The 26,773-nt window shown below is 42.0% G+C and overlaps 1 protein-coding gene across 1 annotated transcript in view; it reads right to left on the reverse strand.

Moving 5' to 3' along the window:
• SNTB1 (syntrophin beta 1) overlaps positions 1-26,773 on the reverse strand; it is a 115,803-nt gene that overhangs the window by 29,374 nt on the left and 59,656 nt on the right. Inside the window, exon 3 of the mRNA XM_077188594.1 lies at positions 11,305-11,512. Within this exon, the coding sequence (XP_077044709.1) occupies positions 11,305-11,512 (208 nt within the window). The remainder of the gene's footprint in view (positions 1-11,304; positions 11,513-26,773) is intronic.

A 26,773-nucleotide genomic window follows, 5' to 3' on the forward strand; every position in this document is an offset into this window, starting at 1 on the left:
TTTCAAACTCTTCCAACAGCAAAGGGAGAATCCAACAGCAAGTCAGCTCATCCTCAATAGCCAGCCTTCCCAAAACCCACAAAACCAGTCAAAAACATCACATAAAAGGTTCTCACACTGCCCCATTTAAGCTGTGCAACCCCTTTCCAATCTGCTCCTCTTTGCAACACTTCCAGCTTCTTCCATTTCTTCCACTTGCCTTTGCCTTGTTAACATATGCCTACAGTTTTGGGCAAGGAGATTTAAACCTCTGTTTTGAAAATTTATGTGGGAGAGTATTACTGTGTATGCTGTAGCTCTGTGATTCGGGGATCCAAAGAACATAGCAATAATAAGGATTTCTTATGTGGAATGAATACATGTATGTGTTTAAACATGAAGTTTTAATGTATCCTCCAAACTGAAGAGCCCTGCATTGAATTTCCCAGGGTGACAGAAGCCAGAGACAACACCATAAACTATTTATTTCATAATAATGTACAAGCTTTTCATTCCACAAACGAATAGGTGAGCTTCTATTCCCAAAGCAGGCTTCTCCTCAAAGTGAACCTTTTTAGAGCCATTTCCATAAACATCACTGGCATTTCCAGTATGAAGTACAAAAAGGCAGCTATAGCCACACTACACTTTGGCAGCTACTCTGGCCAATGTCTGCAACTATTTTCAGCACAAGATCAACAAATGAATGTTTGTACAGCAGCATTTGCTCAGCAGAAATGTATAAACAAAAAAAGCTCCAAGAATAACACGATGCGTTCACACAGTTTCAGGAATCTTCACAGCAGCTAATAGTCATTAGTAATTAAAACCCAGGTGCTTCCTTCCACCAGGGCTACTGGTACTGCAGGAACACCTGAAACTCAGGGAATCCAGAAACATATGAGAAAACCTTTGGCAAGTCCATTTGTCTTCAATGTGACTACACTGAGAGCAGAAGGTCCAAGCCCCCAGACATATGTCCTTCAGACATAATACACTTTGGCTCCAGATCCCCTTTTTGCAGCCTGACTACTGAACAGGCTCACTGTACAAGCCAGAATGCCCTTCCAGCAGTGCCACAGCAATCCACGATGGGGCAGCTTCTCACACCTGTAGAGAGCTTTGCTCTTCTAGCAGGTCCTGTTTTGGATACTTCTACCCCCTTCTCACCCTGTCCTTTTCAGCTGTTTCCCATCTTGCTTCCAAAGTCTAACACCAAAGACTGGATCTCTGTGGACTTTGGGTTTTTCCATTTGATTTTACTGGATTTTCTATTTGAAGCAGTAATGGTCTTTCAGCCTTATTGATCAGTTTTCATTGCACAAAGGGGAGGACAGAAAACTGTGTGTGATCTGCAGAAATCAAATGTATTCTGTCTGTATTTCTCTGTCCCTTAAATGTGATTGTTTGGAGCTTGCATGAAAATTAAAATTGAAAATGTTGTTTTTGTACTAGTCATGGAGTAACTCTTCCTTCCTTTCCTAATCCTTCAAGTGAGGAAAGCAGTCAGTACAAGGATATTGTGCATGTTGGGATTTTTGTCTATCTCTCCATAAGGATGATTCATGAAATACTGTCTCTCCCTAGATTTACAATTGTAAAATGAGGTCAAAATCTTGTTCTTTGAGGGAAGTGTTGCTTTTGGAAATGATCAGAAACATCTTCCTTCTAAACAAGGGATGCTGGCTGTTTGCAGTAATTCAACAATTGGTCTTAAGAATTTTACTTATGAATAAAGGAAAACTTTGCTAAAGTATTGCTAAAAAAGTATTAATAATAAAAAAAAATACCTCAATGCTCCCAAATTCCTTGCAATGCCATTGTAATCATTGGATGGTAAGCTCTGACAAGGTTAAATCTAATGTTATTCAAAGGCTGTTCCCTGAAGCAGATTCCCTTTTGGTAGTAGAATCATTGTCTTACTGTTTAAACATTCAGGCTTTCCTCTCTATTTCACACTTCATAAAGCACCTTTATGGTACTGAGGTGATTTTTTTTTTTTTCCCAAACAGAACAGAAGGCAGTTTGTTTTTCCAGCTTTGATTAAATCCTACATCCCACAAGCAGTGAACCTGTGATAGTGCCCTACTGTTGTTACTGTCTCCCTCTATTAAGATGCCAGCATGGAATGTCTTTCCCGCAGCCCCGGCGCGTTCTGCTCCGAGGCTGCCGTCGGCGCTCCGGGTCTGAGGTTAATGTGTACACAGCACAACTCATTAGCCCTGCATCACTATCTGAGCCAAAAATCAACGTGATTGATCCAACAATATGTTTGGGCTTGAGACTCAGACTCAAATGAGGTCTCACCAAAAGCAAAGGTCAGCAACTTGGCACAAATTTCGCTGCGCACGGAGAAAGCTTTTCTTCCAAACTATTCATCAGGGAAGGTACAAATGACAACTAATATGGGCCTCATTAAAAATGAGTCGAGGAAACCCCTTGGAGAGGACAAGGCTCCCTCAATATCAAATTTCTTTTCAGTCTTTTTCTAAAGCTTTTATTTACGTTACAGTAAAGACAATGTGAAGCTTAAAGATAGCTGTGGGGCTTGGGGTTTAGGAGACTCGTTAGACTAATTATCATGATGTGCACTATCAATTACTGTCCACTTAAGAAGAGAGGGTAATTCTGCAGGCAGAAATAAATCTTTGGAACTGAAGAATCTGGAGGAAATAAAAGGATTTTTTTTCATCACCAATATTTTTTTAATGTTAAAACTCCATTGTCATAACATTTCCCATCTTAAAATAACTAAAATAAAACAATCATTAATTTAAGAGTGGGAGAGAGAAGAGGAATGATACATGAAACCTTTTCAATTGTGGCTTTGTTTCAAGTACAGTTCTTACAAGGATTTCACCAATACTCAAGCACCTTTGCCACAGTCAAGCCCTGAAATCACAACTTCAAAATATGCTATTTTACATATGGTATCAGCATGTTCTTTCTTCCTCAGTAACAAAGGGTGTTGAAAATATTATTGATACAACAACTAGACTGCATGAGAAATATTTCCCTGCAGTCTACAGAGTTGCTGTGTTGCAATATAATTGTATAATGGTGCATTTTTGTAAGGGTTCTCACGGTATTACGGAGTATAATTTTATTTTTACAGGATTATGATAATAAGGTAAAAGGCTGGTTTTAACAGTCTTAGGAATTTCTTACATAACCAGAGGTTGAGCATTAAAATTGAACTGGATTTGTAGAGTAGGCACTGAATGAATGTCTTGCCACATTGTAAAAATTGTAAGGCATGTACCCTTTCCCTCTTCACTGTTCTTTTAAAACTCTCTTATTCTTCTAAAGGTCAATCCCTCTTTCCAACAGAGAACACAACTTCCCCTCAAGATATACTTGGAAAATCTGTTTATTTCTCTCTGTTAAGAGTTGTTTAGCAAAGCAGCTTTCAAGGCATATATGGCTCCTGCTTGTACCAGCAGTGCCACTCTGCTCTTCCACAGCAGCCTGCAACATTAACCAGCTCCTCTGCCCTAAAAGCACTTGTGGGGGGAGATAGCACTGCTCTGACTGCAAGCTGAGTTAATGAGTGTGGTGGGCCAATAATATGCAAAAAGAGAGGAAAAAATCCAAATGTTTCCCTCGAAATTAGGGTATTTACTAAGAATAGCTCTACTTTTGCCAGAAGTTTTCTCTGGGGATCAGCTGAGGGGCCTGGGGGGAGAAGAAGGGCTGCAGAGCAAAGAGGCTTTTTTATGGCCAGTTCTGCTGCTTTCTGATCTATTTATTCATGTCATTAATCAAAAAGCTGAAATAGGAGTATTGTTATGCTAGAAAAAAACCCCAAAGAAACGATGACTGGGGTGAGAGGAATTCACACTGGGCAAAGCCTGAAGGTCAACACGCCCCTAACAGGCCCCCCCATTCCCCTGAAGGTGATTTTTAACTTCAGGAGACAAAACCAAGCAAATGAGAATCAGGTAAATCTGAACAGAGAAAATGCAGCTTGATGGGAACTTAATGCCTGAAAAATCCAGGGTTCTCTAAGACAGACAATCCCTTTCTTTTTATGCTTCTAACACGCAGCCTGTAAGCAGAAAAATGCAGAGAAATGAGCAAACAGACAGAGTGCAAGGGCACAGCTCTTGCAAAACAGTGTTTGCCAGCAGCCTCACACTGCAGGGCTGTGTGCTTAGGGTGGCCCAGCCCTGGGGATGTAAGCATGTCTGCTTGTCCCCTGGAAGTGAAGTGGCATCCAGGGGCTGAAGGGTGTCCCCAGTGCTGCTCGGGGCTGTGGTCAATGGGGTCAGCGCTCAGGGCTTTCCTATTGCTCAGACTGCATTTCTCTTGCTCTTGTTTCAGCTGAATTGCCCCAAACTATTGCCTTAATGGCAGCTTCCTCACCCTGAATAACCACTCCACAGCATCTCCAAATGCCCAGGATGAGCTCCACACCTTCCTCAACCATTGTGCTGCTCTGGTTTCTCCCACTCTGCGTCCCACAGCTGGGCAAGAACAGGCTCTCCCCTTTCCTAACCCATCACTGCTGGCACCCTGTGTGCACCAGTGAGAGGAGGCAGAAACACACTGGGGCAGAAGCAGATCACTTGTTTTGGCACTGAAGCACTTAAAACAATTAGGAGGGCCACCCTCCACTCCCCACTGACAGCAGGGCTGGATATGGGTTCAGAAGAGGTCTCTGCTCCCTATGCAATGTGTTTTATAAAGGAGGTTCATGTTGCATTTAAATCACATTTGAATACCAAAGAGCATCACTGCCTCCAATTCCTTCACTATCTTTCTTGCAATATTTTCTGTCAGAGGCTGAGAGAAAAAAGGAACCTTTTCCCCAGCTTCTCAATAAAGGGGATAAAGGGGATCAAAGTCTTCCTTCACATCACACCTGTATCTTTGCTGGTTCTTTTTTTTGTTTTTTCAAGTGAACTGTACTGCAAATATGTTCAAACAGAGACTTTCAAACCTGTACAGCCCCAAAAGGTGAGATGACCCAGCACATGCACAAGGGGAGCAGGACCCTTTTGGACAGATCAACAGCAACTGCCAAGGCAGAAGATGGAAAGGCCCAATAACCTGAAAATTTAGCAAAATCTAGGAAGAAAATACCTCAACCACCAAAATCTGGAGAGCTCCTTGTCCAGCAAAACCAACCTAGCCAAACAGCAGTTGCAATTTGGGTTACCTAGAACAAAGAGTTAAGTATTCATGCTGTGGCAGACACACTGTGCAAAGAAGCCAGTGCTCAGAACCACATCAGGATGTGCTCCAGACCACACTAGGATGTGGTCCCACAGCTACCACCCTGTTCTGTTGGAGAAACCGAGAGAAACAGCTCCCACACCTCAGGCAGGCACTGAACTCCCCATTTCCTTTCAGCATCCTCTCCCTCCTTTCAAGCTAGAGCCCAGCATTGCCCTGGTTTGCTGAGCAGAGATCTGCAGAGCTCCCTGTCCCAGCAGAGCCATGTGGATCCTGCCTGGGGCTGGTGGCCCCTGCCTCTGCAGGCAGAGCTGACAGAGCAGCAGCCACACCTCGGGCTCAGAATTCTTCCTGATGCAGGGAGGGAGAAGTTAATTAAACTCTGTGGAGAGGAATGATTATAAAAAGGAACTTTCTCATCATTCCTTGGGTTCATAGGAACACTGATAGACATATGCTGTATTTTATGGAGAAAGCTAAGTCATCTGCAAGGACAGTCAGATCAAAGCTGAGGCAGAGGGAGAGCAGGAAGGATGTGATTACCTCTGCTGGGATCTGACCAGAACTAATCCAGCCCTCATGGGAAGGGCAAGGGGATATGCAGGGCCCAGTTCACACTGCAGCTCAACTTCTGCAAGAATAATTTAATACCTGAAGGCTACCACAGGCACAACAGTGCTCACTTGCTATTTAACTGTGCCCTCTAATTATCTGATAGAGGGGTTTTCCTTCACTACAACAACCAACTGTACTGCAGAAATACAGACTTTTGATTTCAGGTCCTTCATGCATTTACCAACATATTCCTATAATTTTTCATTATTTACTTATACCTATTCTTTTTTCCAGTCCCCTTGCAATGAGCACTTCACTGAATTTTATTATTTGCTCATCTGGGAAGAAATACCATGGGTGTTACAGATAAAGGCAAAGCCTTTAAAACAGTACAGTGAATAAAAAGGCTGTTTTCAGCCTGAGTTTTCCTTACTACAGCCATTTACTGAATGCACTGAAAGCAAGGAGAGAACGAAGTCACTGCTGGTAAAAATGGCCTGTGGAGGAACCTCACTGAAGCTTGCAGAGGAAATTACTCTTCATGCTATTTCAGGTTTACGTCTTTCCTAAGAACAGGCTGATCGTTACCCCAGATAATGAAGACTGTTAATGTAATTAAGAACTCTGTTCTGCTGTTTTACAAAGCAAACAAATAAGTTCTGGAATTAATAAGCTGCAAGGTTAAGTGACACAGGGCAAAACCAGAATTCTTCATTTGGATATAAGTGCTCCACAGCAAGTCATTAGCTGGTACTTAAAAGTGCAATTTCTAATTTAGGACACAGAGAACGATTTCCATTTGAGGTATGTGTAATCTCTAAAAGGTCAGGTCAATTTTAAGATTATGACCAGATATATATTATCAATATGAGAAATTGCATCCTTCCATAACCAAAAAACACAGGAGAGCAGAACCAAGTTGCCTTGCTCTTCTTCCTGTATATTATAGGTGGGTAGTATTTCCAAACTTGTCTGTAAATCCCTTCCAAGTTAGGCATTTCAGTAATAGTAATAGTATTTTTAGCAAACAACCATTTTAAAGTTTATTTATCTGATTTAATCATCTATTTATTTGTACTGACTTAACACACAGTACAACCCAAAGCTTGCTGTAGGCTCAGCCTAAACATGCACAGGTACTTTCCAGGCACAGAAGAGAGACCTGGGGATTAGTATAACCTGGATTTTATTCCTGAAAATGCTGCTGGTTCAGACTGTGCAGCCACCCCAGAGAAACAGGGACACACAGCCTAATGAAGCAGCAGATTCCCAATCCCCTCCTCCCAATCCCCTCCTCCTCCCCTCCCCTCCTCCACAGGTTCTCATTACTTGTCTTGCACTGGGATTTGCCTCTGTCACAAAACCTGCAGAAAATTAATGGTGTCCCTCCAAAAGTAATGACTTCTCTACCAGAACTGCCACCACCATGATGGAAGAGCTGGGAGTGCTAAGGGGAACAGTGGCAGCTGCAACCACAGACACAGCCATGGCACATTTTTTAAAATGCTGCCTAGAGGATGCTGTGCTTCACAGGAAGGTGGTTAAAAGTCAGATACAAATGAATAAAATCAGATAACATTGAACACATAATGTGAAATAATGGCAAAACGTTTTAACTTTGTGGTGGGCTGGTGGATTTCTCATGCAAAGACATCCTAAGCTCACTTTCACAATTTGGAAATTATATAAAATTTTTTAACTAAAGATCTCCATTTCTTTGAAAACTCATTTGTCTGTGATGAGAATAACAACATGGTTCCGTTGCTGTCTACCTATTTTGCTAACCTGTGAACTTGCTTCCTAAGGAAATGGTAACATTTTCATTTCATACTGGGGAAGAAAAATAACCTCAAATACACACTCATGTCATCTGCCTAAACCTTGTTTGGACAGCTTGCACGTCTCACAATTTTCCTGTTATCACTAGCTCCTGTGAATTAGAGTGAGAGCAGGGAGATAAATGTAATACTGCAATATACAGCTTGATACTGAAGATCACTCTGCTGTGACATGCCTTGCACTTCAGCACTAACACAATGATATGGTTATCTAAGGTTTGAGGAGACTGAACAGCCTGTAATATATTAACACACTTTTCATTTCAGAGATAGTGTCAGGAGCTGAAAAACAACTCTGGTTCACCATGCTTTGGTTATTTCCCTTCAGGTCTTTTCTGCCCTCTGAAACCCACACCAGATTTGGGGAAGTAGCAACACCTTCCCCCTGCACAGGCAGAGCAACATGAACAGGCACCAAGTGCTGGGGTTAAGATCCAGTGAGAAAAGCCCATAAGGTCACTTTTTCTGCAGCTTCAAAAATTAACATTCTAAAAGGCAACTTGCAGGAATTCCTATTTTTAAGTTTCTCAAAGGAGCTTTCAGATAATTTTAAGAAGTCCACTGCCTGTAAGACATTTGACATCCGGAAAGGAGAACAGTCTCTGGCTGCAGAAGTGCTTTTTCTCTCTTCCAAGCCTACATGAAAAGTATCACTGGCACAGTGAGGACAGAGAGAGATGCACAGCTCAGGGTTTTATTTAGTTTTGTTTTTTTTTTTTTCTTGACTGACCCAGCTTGATGCTGGCGCCTGGCTGCAGTTCCCGCGGCCCCTGAAGCCAGTCATGCTTTTGCTTGTGAGGCTGACTGCTGAATTGGCAAAAGCTACCTTCACAAAACCCCTTTTGCCAGAACACCTTTTTGTGTTTGCATTTAAAGAGGAAAAAATTTAGATAAAGCTTTTGCCAACAATATTTTTCTCTATTGCAGCAAATGTTACGGAGTGATAAAATAAACCACCATTTCCTCAGTGTTTCAGCTCTTCAGAGCAGAATTTGCTCCTCATGAAGGAACTCAGTGGTAGATGGGTAAGTGTAAGGAGAAGAGCAACCATGCCTGTTTCAGCTCCTCTATAAGTCACAGGATGTGCAGAAGTATTAAAAAGAGGGGTCGGGAGGAAAGGTGGGGAAGACATTTTTACAAGGATTGAAAGTGTTTCTGGAAGAGCAGAAACAATACAAACTTGGAAAAGCTCCTCAGTATAGATGACATTACTAACTTCTTTTTTTAATTTGGTTGCTAAAAGTATCTTTACAGGGAACATTATAAAAAGACAAGACCTGGAAAGATTAATACCCACATGTAACTATTCCCTCATGCTTTGCATGGCTGTTAAATGCACAGGTCTTGCTGAAGTGAAAAGACAAATACAGGAAACACAAAGTGATGAGGAGTGCACACACCTCATTACAAACCAGCACTTGGTACTTCTCCTAGTTACAGAGAAGTTTTAGGAGGCTGGTGACTAATACAACTCCCTAATCCTTGGTCAGCTTTAGAAACCTTCCTCATAAGGCCAAGGTCAGGACAAGGCTACTTCCTTAATAACACAGGGAAGATGGCATCTCTAATGATGGCTTCTGGCTGTTTTTCTCCTTGCCTGTAAGAAGGCCACAGAGAACATTTGCTTTCTTAAAGTGATGCAGAGCTCTCTATTTACCAGCAGACAGGCCCTCACTGCTCACCAGGAAGATGAAGGTGGAATTGCAAAATGGAAGTCTCAGGTTGAAAACCACAAGTTTAGTGCTTTCCTCACAGGGAAGTTCAGTTGAGGTGGTAGAATCCTGTTAGCATGCAATGGCTTAGTATCTTAGATAACCTACTATTTATTTTAATGTTACCCACCTGAGGGAGGCTCCCCTAATGAATCTATTTTTGTAATGTCATGTAAGTTGAAGTTTAGAGCTAAGTTTAGAGCAGAGTCATATAAAAAATATCAAACCAGGAAATAGCTTAATTGAAGCTCACAGTAATCACAGCAAATTACAGTGAAATTTCCATGGGATTACATTTTGCATTCCCCAAACAAGCAGAGGAATTCAGCTCACAATCTTCCCATTTTGCTGAGAATTCACTTTAAGGATTTTCTATGTAAGTAACATAATATGATGCCATAAAAGCTGTCTCCAAAGTTACAGTCTAAGATGCTTCTGTGACCCCGTGGGAAGCCCATGCTGGAGCTGGCTCCTGGCAGGACTGGTGGCCCTGTGGAGAGAGGAGCCCACCCTGGAGCAGGCAGGACCCCTGATGCTGCTGGGGACCCCACTGGAGCAGCTTGTGAGAAACTGCTCCCATGGGAAGGACTCATGTAGGAGGAGTTCCTGGAGGACTGGCTCCTGTGGGAGGGACCCCACCCTGGAACAGGGGAGCAGAGTGAGGAGTCCTCCCCTGCAGAGGAAGGAGCAGCAGAGACAAGATGTGATGAACTGACCACAACCCCATTCTGGTCCACTCGTGCCACAGGGAGGGGAGATAAGTAGAGAAAACCACAAGGGAAGAAGGGAGGGGCAGGGGAAAGGGTTTTTAAGATTTGATTTTATTTTCTCATTATTCTACTCTGGTTTTCTGGTAATAAATTCAATTAATTTTTCCCCAAGTTGAATCTGTTTGGTCCATGATGGTATTTGGTGAATTATACTTCCCCACTCTTATCTCAAGTCACAAGCCTTTTGTTTTCTCTCTCCTGTCCAGCTGAAGAGGGGGAGTGATACAGCAGCTTTGGTGGGCACCTGGCATTCAGGCAGAGTCAAAGAACCAACTGGTATTCACAGGCACCTCCACAAATCACTACAAGACTTAATCTCTTCCCACTAACAAACACAGGTTTTTTCACAAGGAGCACCTCTGGTCTGTGTGTCCCTCAGCTGCCTTGAACACCTCCTCTGAAACAATACACAAACAGCTGGCATTTACACAGTATATCCAGGTTATCTCTTTCATCCAGGCTGTACAGCCCACAGTCCAGTAAAAATAAAGAGAATTTCACATCACATTTTGCACATGCAAGGATTTTCTCTACTTTTCAACAGATCTCCAACATGAGAGAAAGGTGGGAACTTTTGACATCACTCTGTTACTACTGCACAGTTCTGGATGGTTTTTAGTGAAAAAAACAAGTTGCCTTTTCAGTAACAATGTCACTGCAAATCTCTCAAGGCTAACTCTTGGTAACAGCCACCATAAATACACTGGAACATGCACAGAGCCAAGCATGACCCTAACAAAGGCAAAACAAGTTCCACCACTAAATTTAGAAAGACCTCAAAATGGTCCATATTGAGTAATACAAAATAAGATTTCAGCCCATAAGGGGAAAGAGAAAAGAAGAAAAAAAAAAAAAAAAAAAAAAGGAAAAAGAGAGAATCATTTGAATGGGATATTGTGTATTAATTGTAAGAAGAGGAAATTCATAAACCAGGAGCCATGTGTCCACTTAAGATGATCTGTGGACTCAAGGGCTGGTGTCAGTTTTTGTGACTCATGTCCCATCCTTGAACTTGATATGAGACTTTTTGATCTCCCAGGAAAGTCTTTGTTAATTGGCATGTAGAAGCAAAGACTATGGGGACATTACAGTTTTCTGCTTGATTTTTTAAAGCACAAAAATTGGCACGTTAAGAAAAGAAAGGTCTTCAAGGAAAGGTAAACCAAACCCCAGAATCTCATTTAGTCTCACTACTTCCCCACAAGGCTGAATTCAGGAACAGAGAATAGGAGATAGAGAGCTTAGAAATGAAAATAAGAGTGTTTCCATTACCTTTTCTGCAAGCCAGCCTAGATGCCTAATCTCTCGACTTCCAGCAATCCCTGTTTTACCCAGCTGGTCTCTGACCTCTGCAATCACCCTGGGGATGAGCTCATTGACACTGGAGTGGATGGCATTGAACCAGGCCTGGGCTGTAGCTGAATCCTTACTCCTGAGCACCACGGTGTGCTTGGCATCAGGTGAATGAACTTCAATAATTCTAGAAAAATGGGGGGAAAAACATTATGTTCATTCATATACTAACAGGCAGCTAAATTTATTACCTCATTTAGTGACTGCAATGAGTTAAAAAGGATACTAATATTGAGACCTAGCACTAAAAACTTACCTTTAAAACACCTGAACAGAGTAGGATCATCTTAACTGAAGCCAGGTCTCTACTGGCATTATGATAACATCCTTGAGAAGGGGATTTGCCAGTGCTGATACAACCCCTCATACAGCATGTCAATAGGAGTTTAGAATATAGAGGCAAGAGGAACATGCACTGACATGGACACTGCCCAGAACCACAGACTGTGTGGATGATGACTGTGGAGAAGCCAGGGATAAGCTGCTGCTTTCCTTAGCTGGTTATCATGGCACAACCAGAGTTTTTCAGTGTGTTTATTTTATCCATGCAGAGGTAAATGAAAATCATCCCCATCCCAAACAGAGGGATTTTCCTAGGATTGTTCTGTGGTTTCAGTGATACCACTACACATTAACACAGGCCTGGCACAACTGGCCTTCTCCAGGAGTTACCAGCATCCTCAATGCTCCATTTAGAGCCTGCTAACAGTGGCTACAAGAAAGTGCTAACACAATCATATGATTGCTGCTGGCAGGCACCTTTCACAGATTTTCAAACTCCTGTAGAAGGAAATGAGTTCTCTTTCAAAGAAAACATTCCTACTGGACTATCCTGTGGTTTCCACTGTGGTTTGAAAAGTACAACTGAACACAGTTTTCAGGAAAATGAATCCTGTTCATTGTGGTAATGGGACCTGTGCCAACACCTTTGCTAACAACAACAACAAAAGTGCTTTGACAGGCAGCTGCAGCTATTTCAGCTCTGTTCTTAGTGAAGTTATTAGTTATTAGTGGGGCTTTGTGTGCTCTTTATGGCTTTGTGGGCCATTTTACTTGAACATCTGGTAAATAACCCAAAAAGTAACAGCCTGTTTTATCTTTATGTAGCAATTATAAAACAAAGCCCTGGTCATTGCCCATCACTCAACTCTGTATCACATTTGTGCTTTTTTATTATAAAAGTACAGTGACAGCCCCCAAATGTTACCCTCCCAAATTCAACCTGGGATCTGAGCCTAAGCATGTACTTCTGTCGTGTGTATGCCTGCCCAGGCCCTGGGACACACAATGACTCCTTTCTGCAGCAGAAAATTAATTAGTTCAGTGGAATTTATTCAGGTTGAAGTTCAAAACAGAACTGTAATGCAAATATTTGTTGTGCAATTACAAAATCCAGCAATTTGGAGCTTAACTAACAATTAAGAGGTTTTAATTATTTGGTTAAACCAGAGCAGAATCCAGAACAGAGAGTGACTGGATCTGCACAGCTCTCTGGGGCTCAGAGAGGAAGGATCCCTGGTTTCATGCTTGTCCATTTTGAGAAGGGGAGGTTTCCATGTAGCCACTGTTCTAAATATAGAAAAGGTCATGATTTTCCAAACTCAGCAGCTGAACTGTTCAGGGTCTTAAATCACTGGATAGCTTAAGAAGTGGTTTGATTTTTCAGGAAGCACTGAGCCAACACAGTAATGCATGTTTCCTCAGTAAAGCTGCTGCAGTTCAGCACTATCTGAAAATTAATGTTCTTATTTAGCCACTCCAAGATGCACCAAATTTTCAGTTTCAAGTACCAAAGTAAAATTCCTTGATACATGATGGCAGTCTTCTGAACTAGAAAACTGTATTTATAGACAGGCATGTTCCAAATCACACTGCCATTTTTTCTGAACTGCTAGAAACAGTCATCTCCTTCATGGTTAGGATTTAGCCATTTGTGTCCACAGATCATTACAATCATGCACAGCTATCATACTCCAGTCTGTGTTTCCATCACAAACACAGCTCTCCCACTGCTGAGTCCCACTGTGACTCTGAACTGCAGTTGGAGTGTGTTCTTGTAGGCAGCCACCACCAAAAACAAGCTAGACAGGCTTGGATTTTCAAAATACATTGTGGTAATCAGTGAAATGTTGCTTATTACTTACAGAACAGTTTTTGGCAGGAGATCTTACAGTATTTCACAAATGAGGTCAGTGACAGCATCCTCATTTCACCAACAAAAAAAAGGAAAAGGGGAAGAACCCGGACAAGGCAGGGAACAGGCCAGGAGCAGCAATCAGGATTTTCAGTCCTCTGTCTCCCATTTTAATACTTCTTTTAAAAACAAAAATTATTTGGACAACACAGCAGTACTGTGCTGCATTTGAAAAATGTTAACACACCATATAAATTGTGTGAAACAATGCTCTTTGCAAAGCCTGTGGTTTCTACAGGGGACTTCCACCTACAACCTTGCTGCACATCATGCAGTAAACAAAGTGCTGAACACAGACTCTGAAGGCTCAGAAGAAAGTGCTGCTTTTTCAGTTGCAAAGGAACAGCAGAAAACTTGTGTGATTTCTTTATAAGTTAGAGTTGTAGCAGGTTTTGACTTAAATTATTGAGAGCTGAAAGAGCTTCCAAATGGCAACTTGTTTACCTCCAGTTTGTAAATTCTTCCTTCAAATAAGTGGATTAACATACAAACAGGTATGTTAGTACTCTGGCCTTCATCAAAGTGTATTTTCCTTGATGGTGACTATTTAAGTATTTCTACAAGAGTTCTATCCCCTAAAATAATGAACATTTAGACAGTTGTCAACAGTTCTGTATAAGGGGTTCTAACCACACATATTCTTTCTAATATCTACATATTCAAATGTGACACCAAAGTCTAAATTCTAGTATACATATGCATACACATATACTGAGCCATGCTTGCAAAAATACTCATCCCTCAGTGACTTGTAATAGAGCCAGTTTGGGAATGCCTGTCGGTCACCAAAGTGTGATGCTGATGCACTGCCAATGCAGAAAGTCTTCCTTGCTCCATGAGCTGAGTAACAAGATGACTGGACAATACTACTGACACTTCTCAAAACTTAGTTCAAAACAGGATGCTGCTTTGACCATGCTGAAAATTATTCTTAAATTATTATTTATCCACAGCACTTTTCCACTCTGAGCAATACATCTGCAGGCATCATTCCTCAGCAAGCTGCTACATAGGCCAACTTTAATTTACACACCCCAAAGTCTAAATCCTCAACTGCTTGAATTCTGCTACTGGCGATTGCTGTAAGATCTGGACTAGAAAACCTTAGGAAACCAAGCTTGCAGATTTCCACCAAAAACCCAGGACTCCTGTCTCCACAGTCAACTGGGATGGAGATACTAAAATAAACTTCAAATCTTCCTGGAAACCCATGGGCTCTGACTGCAATCAGATGCTGAAAGTGCTGCATCCCTATAAACTCTTTCCTTTTCTGCCTTTCAGCCCACGCTGCTTTGATTCACCAATCCAAATGGATGATGCTTTCTGTATAGCAGCTGACTGATGGCATTTCCATACTTTCTGAAAAGAAGAAAATACCAGTGACCTTAGTAAACTCCAAGACTAAGGCACTTAAATGCTTCCAGCAGTCTAGCCATTATAGTTTTGATTTGTTCCTTGGCTAAACTGACCACCTCTTAGTGACTTCTGTTTATCTGCAGTTCAGTGATAAAGTTCCCTTAATTCCCCACTGAATTGAAATATTTAGGGCAATGCCACAGCTGTGTTTATTCTCACACTCCACCACAGTTATGTAAATACTGCATATGGAGCTGTTTCTGATAAAGCCCATACCAACCCAAAGGAATTATATGCTAGCTCTAGATGACTGCCAAGATGCGCGGCATCTCTCCAGCTTGGCAATGCATATGAATGATATCGCATTTTCTCAGAGATCATTTGGCAAACCTTATCATAAAAGAGTAATTTTCTCTCTCCTTCTCAAAGACCCTCAGTGAGCTGAGGAGTGTTTCCAGCATCCTCTTCTCCACCCACAGAACACGGGGGTGACACAAAACCCAGTGCTTCCAAATGCTGTAACCTGGCATGTAAGAGGAAAACTCCCTTCCTCTCTTCATCAGATCTTCTACTTCACAGAGGATCAGAAGGAGTTGAAAAATGTTTGGTAGACCATACTCATTCCACTTTTGATAAAGCTTCTTTCTGTAGGAGTGTTCATTATCTAAGAAATACCTTTTATCAAAACTCTTGAAAGTACTTCTGCCACCAGCACTGGCTCAGGACCAAATCAGGCACTGAGTTACACTTCATGACTCTTCCTGGGTCAGATTATGTATTCAGTAACTGATTAAAGTGTGGAGTAAATCCCTTGAAGTTAATGATAAGCTGGAGCCAGAGTTATTCAAGTCCATCACACTACTTTGATTTTGCACTGGCACAGAGAGGAACATAACAGTCTGTCACTGACTTTGCAAACTTAAAGATGAATCAAAGGCCAAACTGTTCACTCTGCACTTCTCCTCAATCACTGTCTGCACATGAAACCACAGTAAATAATTTTGGTTTTTCTGAGTGTACAAACATAGGAACCTTTCCAGGAAAAGGGGGAATTTAGAAGAACACAACCTGATTTATATTTGAAAAGTTGTAGGTTTTGTTATAAAATAAATTTTAAAAAACTGTTAAGGTTCTTTTGAATTCTATATGCTGCATCAGGAGATGAACCAGGAACAGAATACATTAAAACTAAGCAATGGAAACTTCGGGCTTAGTCTGCAAGGAAAATATTCCAGAGAGAGACTGTTAGGCTTGCAATGAATTCCCCAGCATACTCTCTGAAGAAGCACCTTCATTTGATGAACCTAAATGGAAGTGAAAGCAATTTTACCAAGCAAGCACTGCTTGGTAATCAAGTGGAATTTTTCTATGTGAAAGGCTCTCAGTCCCCTTGCTGTCAGAAGAGTACTTGCTGTATTAATAGTTACTTGGTGGCTTTCAGCTTACAGTGCTAAAACCAATGTAGATACTTTCCTGGGGCTGGACTAGACTGATATCCAACCAGAGGGTGTATATATCGCTAATGAGCTGTCACAGTTGATTTCATTTCTATTTGCCACCAGCTGGGCTTTAATACAAGGGATATCAGAGGAGTTGTGCCACATGCAAGTAAAGAAAGGATTTGGTTCTGCAATGGACTTGCTCACACCACTGCATGCAGATGCTGACCAATCTGCAGAGACATCAAACACTGCCTTCCTCACCCTGAGCAACCACAAAAGTAATGGAATAGTTTTCAAATGTTTATGGATATTAAGGAGCAGGACTCTTACACCACAGTGCCCAAAAATTATCTTATATTTTACTGTCTTGATTTTTTCTTTTATATTCTGGTTGTAATTATAATGAATATTGGTAATCCAGGAATATGGAGTTCAGCCTTCTTCACAGCAGAATCAGCACAAAACAATGGCAAAGATGCTGTTCCAAGGAGGAGTTGGGGTAAATTATTTGGGAAAAAAACCCACTAACAGCATTATTTCATAGAGATGTCAGGAATTTGATTTAACATTAGAAGATGCTGAAATTTTAAGAACAGAAGATGTGATTGGTATATTCAATACACTGAGCAGAGCTCCCTGAAGCAGCTGTTTTCCCTGAAGCAAACCCACAGCCAAACTCAAAGCAGCAGCAGCAGCAGCAGCAGCAAAGCAAACCTTCTGCAGCTGGAGCTGCATCTGGGCTTGGCAAAGAGCACATAACTGCAGTTGGTAACAGGGGAAAATGCCCCCTTCCAGCTGAGAAGAGGGTGGAGGGTTTCATGCTGCTGCGTAAGTTCATGGGTTTGGAGATGAATTAGATGTCTTGTGCAAGGAATGCCACTCTTGCTGTTAGGAAATGCTGTAGTAGGACCCAGGGGAAAGAAGAGGATGTGATCCACAAGTGTGGGTGAAAACTGATATGGAAACAGGGAAAATTAGTAGGGCTGCTGACAGATCAGCTCTGTCTTGTGGATGAGCTGTCACAGAAGGAAGTCTTGCTGGAAGAGAGAAATGGCAGGTGTACCTTATCTAGCAGGGTATGTCTCAATGTCTCACTATGTTATAAATCTACTTTTTTGGCTTCCATGATCAAGAATCCCAGGGATCACTGCTTACTTGCCAAGTGAAGCAAAACCAAAGCCAAACAACCATGACTACAAAGCCACAAATTCCTTCTGGATCAATCACTGGCCTCTGCAAGCTGTAGAAGAGCCCCCACCTGGGAGCCAGTGTCCCAGAGATACTGCCAGCTTCTTTGGGGACAGTGTGCATGGGTCACCTCCTGGCACCTTCACAACTGACAGTAGACCCTTCTTCCTATGGAATAGACACAGAGTCTGATGGAAAAGCTGTATGTAAATGATGAGAAGAAGTAGCAACTTCAGCAAAACTCTTACTATAGTAAAACAGGAATTTCCATCAGCAGAAACACAGGAGAAAGCAAGCTAGAAGTGAGCAGAGGGTATTAAAATAGCAAAGTATTCACACACAACCCCTAAGCACTAAGGACCAGCCTCAGAATCTACCAACACTGAGCTGGAGCAGCTCTGATGGCAGCCCAGCACCAGGGCTCACACCGTGATTGCCATTTGCTGCCATTCCCGTGACTACATGAGGTGCAAGAGAGAGCAGCTTTAAATACACCAGCTGAAAATCCTGCTCCTTAATCAATGGCAGATCAGGCTAGATCAGAGCTGTGAGACTGAAATCCAATTTGCAGATGGGCTGGTAGGCAAGGGAAAGGCCAAGACTGAGCACAGGGCAAACACCAGGCAGGAAAAAGAGCCCTGAGGTTGTCAGTGTCTCCAAGCCATAACACAAGGACTGCGGGAACTGGGAGCATAGCAGGCAACTGAAACCCTTGCACATCAATCTTATTTCTTTGGGACATCTCAGGGGTCTTTAAACTGCTCTTCAACATTATTTAGCAGCAGCTTGGGTATCAGCACTCATACACCTTTACATACAGATGCACATAAAAACACGATTAACTATTTGTTTTCCTCTTCCCTGCAGCACTCCCACTGCTCTTCCTTTCCCTTTACTCTGTGACACATTTCTTAGAGCATCCCTCTATCTACACATTCTCAGAGCTTTGTTTTTTTTTCTTTTTTACAAAAGTGTTTGTTAAGTAAAGTCTGCTGCAGTCTTCACTCTCTGGTTTGTTGCTCTGCCTTGCTGGTTTGGCTTCTTATTTAATCACTTTTTCTTAATTTGTGCTCCTCTCTTCCCTCCATCCATTTCTCAAGGTAGCTCCTTATTTTCTGTTTCCCTTCACCTGATTATTTTCCAGTTCCTTTGCTCTTTTTTCCATTTCTCAGCTCAACCCTCTACATCTGAAGCTGATTGGAAAAATCCAAATTCTTTGACTTTTTCAAAATTCCCCTAACTGAAGCAATGGCTGAAAAAAACCAAAATGGCAACACAAAAACCCACCAGCATATAGTGGAGTTTTTTTCATTATTTAAGTATTTTCACAGGAAATAGAGACTTTTATTAAAAGCTTGTTAATCAAATATCCAGCTGAAAGCTTTCTTCCATCCTTAGTTACTGCCACCTCCTCATCACTCACATCCTTCCTCACCACCCAACTCACCAGGACACATTTTATTCATGTCAGGTCATGTTCAGCCCAGCTCACACATACACACAGACATCCATACAGTTTTATTTATAGTCACATATATGCATGCACGCACAGACACTGGTTTTGAGTTACACTTGCAAGAGGTTTACCCATTCCTATTTCATTTATGCTGGAGATGGGAAGGACATCAGGAGCACACCTGTATGGCCCAGAAGGATGGGGAAGGGAGAAAGCCCCATGCCATTACACCAGGAGAAAAGATTCATCTTTTTTTTTTTCAAGAAAATAAGACATGCCTAGTCCCAAATTCACCAGGATCTGCAGAGATTGAAGGTCAGTCACAACATGCTGTAACAATCCAGTTCTACACTGGGATCTCAAGCACCCTGAAGGAAAACTCAGGGGTTTCCACTGTGTTCCCAGATCCTGGTGCATCTCCCAGTAATTCAGTTCTCAAACCATTGCCCAGAGACTACATCAGTCTTTAGGACATTAGAAACCCATTTTAACATGATTTAACAGAACAAGAATAAATAATGAGAAAAAAACAAAGTAATGAAGTTCACCCTAGTTTGGTGATTTGTCTCAAAAAAGGCAAAAATGCTCCCATCTTTATGGGAGGGATAGTCCTACAGAAGTGTCTGATCTCGGTGGCCTTTTAAGAAAGATGAGAAAAAATTTAGGCTAACAGAAAAATTGGTATGACCCAGACTAAAACTGTTTGGCTTGTTGGGAGTTTCAAAAATGATAGAAAACAACTATTTCACATAATGAAAATCAAATTTTAAAATCACCATTTCTGTCTAGAGGCTTCAGAGCTCCAGCTCCTACAGGTTTAGAAAACTGCCCCTAATCAAGATAGATGACTGCAGCTTACAAAATGCATCAGCAATTGCAGGACTGCCCAAAAAGCAGATGATGTAGATGACAGAGAGCTGTCAGACAACCAGTTATAGAACCATTAATTATTAAATCTATCAGTTAATGAATTAATTGTAGCAGTTAATGCCTTGCCCCCAAAACACTGTCGTGAGAGAAAAAATGCAAAGTTACAGGTCCCTCATGAGACAACCCTAGCCCTGAATGCACTGACCCTGGCTACTGAGAAGGGTCCCACAGCCATGCAGGTATTGAGGAGGAGGAGGAGGCCTTCCCCATGACCGACCCCACAACTCCACTCCTGCTGTCCATACCCCAAATTCTTCCCTCTCCTACTCTCAGAGTACTAAAGAGAATGCCTTTTTAGCTGAAGTACTTAAGTTCTCTCAGCTTGAAAGAGGCAACAGTAGATAAACCTCAGGTGCTGCCTACTTGTTCATCCCTTCCCATAAAGAGCACGTTTTGTAAGCAGATTAGCAGTTGCAGAACAGGAATACAAGAGACATCCAGATTCACACAAAAGCTGGATTTGGATTCATTACAGTAAAATAGTTGGAAGCTAAGGTTAAAAACACATGTTCATCATGACTTTAAATTCACAGCCTTTTGTGGGCAAGGCTGTAACAGACCAAGCACACTGTAATAGCACAGCAGGGTGATTTAAGGATGAGGGGAGTGTAAACCAGAGTTTCACCCTGATTATCAGCACTTTTGTTCTTTTCTGGATTTGAATTATACTCTTTCAAGTTACTTTACTTTAATGTTGGATTGTTGATATAGTAATCTAAGGAGATAATAAACACAGCCCACCAGGAAAAAAAAATCCAAATGCTAACAAAAATTCTTGATATAAATCAGACTGACTCAAGCATGCTCAATGACTTCTTCAAAGGACTTATTGATATTCATACAGTAAAACATGTCTGTACCAATAATGATAATTAACTGCTATGTGCCTTTCATCCAAGGATCTCAAGCTGTAGCTCACAACAACACTATGAATTAAGTATGGTCTCTGCATTTCACAGAGGTTCTACAGCCAGAGAGCAGCTCAATAACAACACAAGGAGCAAAGCACAAATTCCTTGAGGAGATGTGGAGGGCGATTTTTAATACTGGTAATGCACCCATTCTGTATCTTTATCCATGCTCTATCCCCCATGCAGACATAAATTCTTTGTCCTTTCTTGCCTACCTACAACATACAGAAACAGAAAAAAGGCCCCAGTTTCCTAAACCAGAGCCCAGTCCAGCTAAATCTGTACTGTGCACTAGGGAAAAAAAAATCCCAGCTCCCCAGGAAGCCCCACAGAGCTGTGGATGTCCACCCAGGAGTGACACAGCTCCAGCAGTGCCAGCACGCTGGTGGAAATGGGCCATCACCTCCTTCCTCCTTGGTGCAGGGCTCAGCCTTGGCCCAGCACTAACCCCATCTGGGCTTGTACTGCCAGTGCCATTGACTGCTCAGTGCTGTCAAATGCGTCCTAAGAGGCAGAAAACAAGGTAAGTGTGACCTGTGCTCACCAAGGGTGGCTCTAACTCATCTCTGGTCATTCTGTGGCAGAGCCCTGCCCTCTGTGAGCCCCAAACATAAGTGACTCAGGGAAACCATTCCCCCAACAGCAGAGAAAAACCCCAGGCAGCAAAGGTGCACCCCTAAGTCACATTGCTCTTGGAGGAGAATCAGCACACCAGGGCCTGCTGACAGCTGGCAGAACCATGGTCCTGTTCACCAAACAGGAGAGAGGCAGGCTGGGGGCATGAGCCAGACCATGTTTTCATCAAGGAGATATCCAGAACCTTCTCTACTGCCTTATACTTGCCTCCCTATCCCCTCAGTTCCCCTTAAGTTATATAAGCAGGAACATGAAGAGGTACAGGACCTGCTTGGTCTTTCATTCCCTCACCTACTTCAAGATGTTTGTCTTTTTACTGCATTTTTTACAATCTTCTGCTTACACCTTATATTTGTTGTGAGCATTCATGACTCAAGTTTTTTGATGCAAGGATTTGTTTCTACTATGTCATATTAAATCATTTGAAATTCAGTTTTTTCCTTAAAAAAGCTTCAGCTTTTATTTTCATGTCTTATTGTAACAAAAGTAAATACATGCAAATTCACTAGAATTTGTTTTATATTTAAGATTTTGAGATGCCATGTTAGAATCACACTGCTATTTCATGCTGCATAAGTTACTTATACACTTATACTACAGTTCAAAATGTTAAATCTCATGGACACTACTACTGTGCATTACTGACACTGCTGTTATTAAATAATGTAAGAAAAAATTATTATTTAAAAATGTGTACAAAAGGAAGTTTGGGGAGCAATGGCTTCACAACAGATCTTGTGAATACTTCATTCAATGAATCAGTATTTCCCATTGCAAAAAAAAGAAAATCAAACAAACAAAAACACCTCAAAGTAATGAAGCTCCTTGAATCTATTGCTGCCTTTGGAGTAAATAGGTCTCAGTCTGTCCTGTTCTGCACCTCCTTGATGTCTTTGGAAGCTCAGGCAATTCCCAGATGCAGCTCACTGTGCAGAGTCCAGAATGAATGGATACCAGCCAGCTCCTCTGCCATCTTGTACTAGGTTGACCCTGAATTCCAGGCACCCAGCAAAGTTTCTCTATCACTCCCCTCCACTAGTGGAGAGGGGACAGAAAATGTAACAGGTTCCTAAGCTAAGGACCAGGAGCAATCACTCACCAAACACCATCACAGACAAAACAGGGTCCAAGTTCAGGAAATTAACTGAATGTATTACTTACAAAATAACTGAAATTACTGAGAAGCAAAATAAATCTTACAAACACCTTCTCCCCCCTGCCCCCCCTTCCCTCCCAGGGTCTACCTACTCCCCTCCAGTAGCAGAGAGAGACAAGGAATGGGGGCTGCACAGTTCATCACAGGTTGTTTCTGCTGCTGCTCAGGGACAGGAGTCCTTCCCTTGCTCCAGTGTGGGGTTCCTCTCATGCAGTTCTTCATGAACTTCTCCAATGTGAGTCCATCCCATAGGCTGCAGATCTTCATGAACTGCTCAATGAAACTCCCTTTCCCCAGGATGCAGTCCTTCAGGAGCAGGCTGTTCCTGCATGGATCCCCCACGGGGTCACAAGTCCTGGCACCAAGCCTACCCCAGCATGGACTCCCTCTCTCCACAGGTCCCTGCCAGGAACCTGCTACAGCACAGATTTCCCACACAATCACAGACTATTCTGGGTATCCACCTGCTCTGGCATGGGCTCCTCCATGGGCTGCAGGTGGATCTCTGCATCCCTGAGATCCTCCATGGGCTGCAGGGGCACAGCTGCCTCCCCATGGGCTGCTCCATGGGCTGCAGGGGAATCTCTGCTACAGCCCCTGGAGCACCTCCTGCCCTTCCTTCCTCACTGACCTTGGGAACTGCAGGACTGTTTCTTTCACATATTCTCACTCCAATCTTATCTGGCCACAATTACATCTGCAAAGAAACTTTCTTATTTTCCTTTTTAAATATGTTCTCACAGAGGTGTTACTACAATTCCCAATTGGATCAGCTTTGACCAGCAGTGGGCCCACCTTGGAGCTGGCTGCCATTGGCACTGTAGGACATGGAGGAAGTTTCTGACAGCTTCTCACAGAAGCCACCTCTGTAGCTTCTCTGCTACCAGAACCTGGCCATGGAAACCCAACACACACCTACAGAATATACCTGCTTAATTTTATCTTCTGATTGTAATTAGTCCAATCCTGAAATGGACAGTGATAGGAAAAGTTCACTGTTGGGAATCCATCTCGGTTCATTTTTCCTAGCTTCCAGACCAAAGCAAACCTTTCCCATCAGAGTGCCAAATCCTGCCAATGAATAACCAAGTCATTAAGGATGGACCCTGCTGAAGTTCCCTGTGAGATTCTCACTGCTCTGGACTCCTGACACTGGAAGAATATGATGTGTGCTGACAGGATCAGGCCCACACCTCCTGGGTTTGGCTGAAAGACATGCAAGCAGAATTTTAGGGTGACTTCAAGAGCAGATGAGAAAACCTTTTCCATCCACATAGCATTGTCTCATTCTCCAGGGAATGTCGTGTCTCCTGTGTTGTGTACAGAAGTACCTTTGTATTATATCCCAAGATTTTAAAAGCACCAACAGAAAAAATTTCACCTGAGAGACCTTTTTTTTCTCCTGTTCCTTAATATCATCACCAGAAATTAATGAAAAGCTTTCTACACTGCAGAAGATTTTCTGTTTATTGGCATTACTAGCCATGATCATTTCCACATGTTCCTTCATTGGGAGGGGATGCTCCTCAGTGAGGCCTGACATTAACCTTTACTGCTGCCACCAAAAAGGTCACTTATCAGTGAAAACACAGCAAACAATTGATTTAAGTAGCAATTATGTTAACCAGTTTCTTCCAGCCTAAAATATAACAAGCCCCGCACCTAGAGAAGAATGGCATAGATGATCTTTTCTCCTGTTGCCATGCTTTTATTATTTAAAAAAAATCTTACACACTAATTTTGGTATTGGTTTGTATTAAGGATCTTCTCCTTGGTATCTTACAGCATTTTTTATCAGGTAACAGAAAAGATCTCCTCCAGAATGAACCCACAGGCAGATCAGGTGAAGGAGACATCTGAGAACTGCTGGGTCTAAAAGCATCAGACATCACTTCTGCTCCAAAATAACAAGTTCACCAAAACCTCTGAGAGTAGACACAAACTTGAGAATCTCTGAACTGGGGTCAGTCTCCCATGAGAAGAAAAATGTCCTCTGCAGGGCTACCACCTCTAATGGGAAAAACAATACTCCTCTGAGCCCATTAAATCCACATTTCACTGCAGCTTTCTAAGAATTGGAGATAATTCAGTGCCAACAAGCAAGTATTTCCTTTTGGGTCCCTTAACGTAGGTATCTTCTCATGCTGGACATCAAATCAGTTCATCCTGGTCCCAGAAGGCTGCTGACATTATCCCCAGCCTGCACTAAAGAAATCACTGCACTGAAAAACTCAGGCTTTCCATGTCCACACTTGCTCTTAAGTGAAAATTAGCTCAGTTATAGTCCAAAGGAGCCCTTTAATGGCCAACATATGCTTTGGCATCCTGCCAGCAGAGCTCTCTTAAGGCCATCCAGCAGAGTGACACCATCAGTTACAAAATCTATGTGTGTCAGGTCACTAGGTTATGAAACAGAAGTGTTGTAAGCATGTAAGGACGTGGCTTAGGCCCTGCTGTGAGCGAAGATAAAATTATTGTTCTGGAATCAGATTACTATCTTGGAAGGCACTCCAATAAGAAAGGGTCACTGCATTGTAATAGCATTAATACTGGGAAATATGAGTTCCAGCGTTCAGAATTGTTAAAAAACACTGAAATCAGTAAAGATGGCAATCCATGGGGTGCTACTACGACACTCAGCTAGCACGATGGTGAGGTACTGCATGCTTGGATGGAAAAATCCATCTCAGACTGCACTGTGCTGGACTACAGTAAAAATCAGAAGTCACTCTTTCCACAGGAAATGACAGCAACACAAAATGAAAACCATGATAACAAGCAATATGACTCTCCCACACATTACTTCCTAGTAACACTGAAGAAAACACACATGTAGCATGCTTCAAAAAAGTCAGCTCCATTGCAGAGGTATCATGAGCAATGAGTGTGTGTCCCTCTGAGTCAGTCCTGGCTCTCAAACCAACTGAGGGCCAGGAGAGTGACAGAAGGTGAAAACTATAATAAAATCAAAAAAGAAAGGGGAAAAAATGTGAGAAAATAAAGTCGATGCAGGCAAAGTATCATTACATTGTTCTGATTCAAAAAATGCAACCTGTATGAGTACTTTTAAAATACACACCATGGCAGAGAGAAAGACAAACTCTCAGACAAGTGATACAGCTGTCAAATCTTAAACTATGCAGACATATGTGGAAAAAAGAATGGCCAATATCAATAAACATCTAGATCTAAGCTGAGCAGGACTGCTAGGGTTATTTCTGGTTTACAATTGCACTTCTGTAGCAGTCAGTTACTCTGCTTTGGCTCTTCATCTCACGTAGTGGTTTCCACCATAGTCAAAGTAAATCCATACTAAACAATAAAGTATAGAGGGGGAAAATTAAAAGGTCAGACAAATATAAAAAGGGAAGATGGAAAACAACACAGATACTAATAAATTTTCTAAATTGCAGTGCAAGCAATTACAGAGATTACATCCTTCCCAAGCCACTTTCTTCTCTCCCCACTTCTCTTTATCCTTTTCTGCAAATGAAAATGTAACTTTTGCTTATGCCTATATGTAAATGCTGAGAATCTAAGGCATTACACCAGCTTCTGAGCACTGCAGAAAAATGAAAACGCCATTATTTGGATGAAGAATGAGTTTGTATCACTGACTTGACTGCTCCCTTTTTTATTAGCAGCTGTTAGAGAAGGGATCAGGGAGTGTGCTGGTGCAGTGCAGCTGTTCCACATATGTTATAAATAAGGGCTGGTAAAACCTCATCCTATTTTTAACATTAAGAAAAAAAACAAGTCACAAAAACTCCCCATTAATGCCTTGTAAGTGGAACTTTTCTCCTCTTCTTGACTTTAATGTCCAGAACTGAACACTCAAACCAGACCATTCTTAAAACAATATTCATTTAAAAAAGGAAAGAAAATGCAATTTAGTGGAATCAGATTTAGGCAGCCTGGAGGATGTAACCAATTAGTGTGTACAGTATCTTTTCCTTCAAAAGCAGACACTTAATCATGATGAAAACAATCCCCCAAGATTTTATTTCCCACAGAAGTGCTGGATTACTGCACTGAGGTTCCTCTAGCATAACCCAAAAGCTGAGCCACGCCTCATGTGGCTCAGTCACCACCACCCACCCTTCCCAAAGCTGCTGGCTC

The sequence above is a fragment of the Agelaius phoeniceus genome, chromosome 1 (assembly GCF_051311805.1).
Source record: "Agelaius phoeniceus isolate bAgePho1 chromosome 1, bAgePho1.hap1, whole genome shotgun sequence".
In the NCBI taxonomy this organism is placed as follows: Eukaryota; Metazoa; Chordata; class Aves; order Passeriformes; family Icteridae; genus Agelaius; species Agelaius phoeniceus.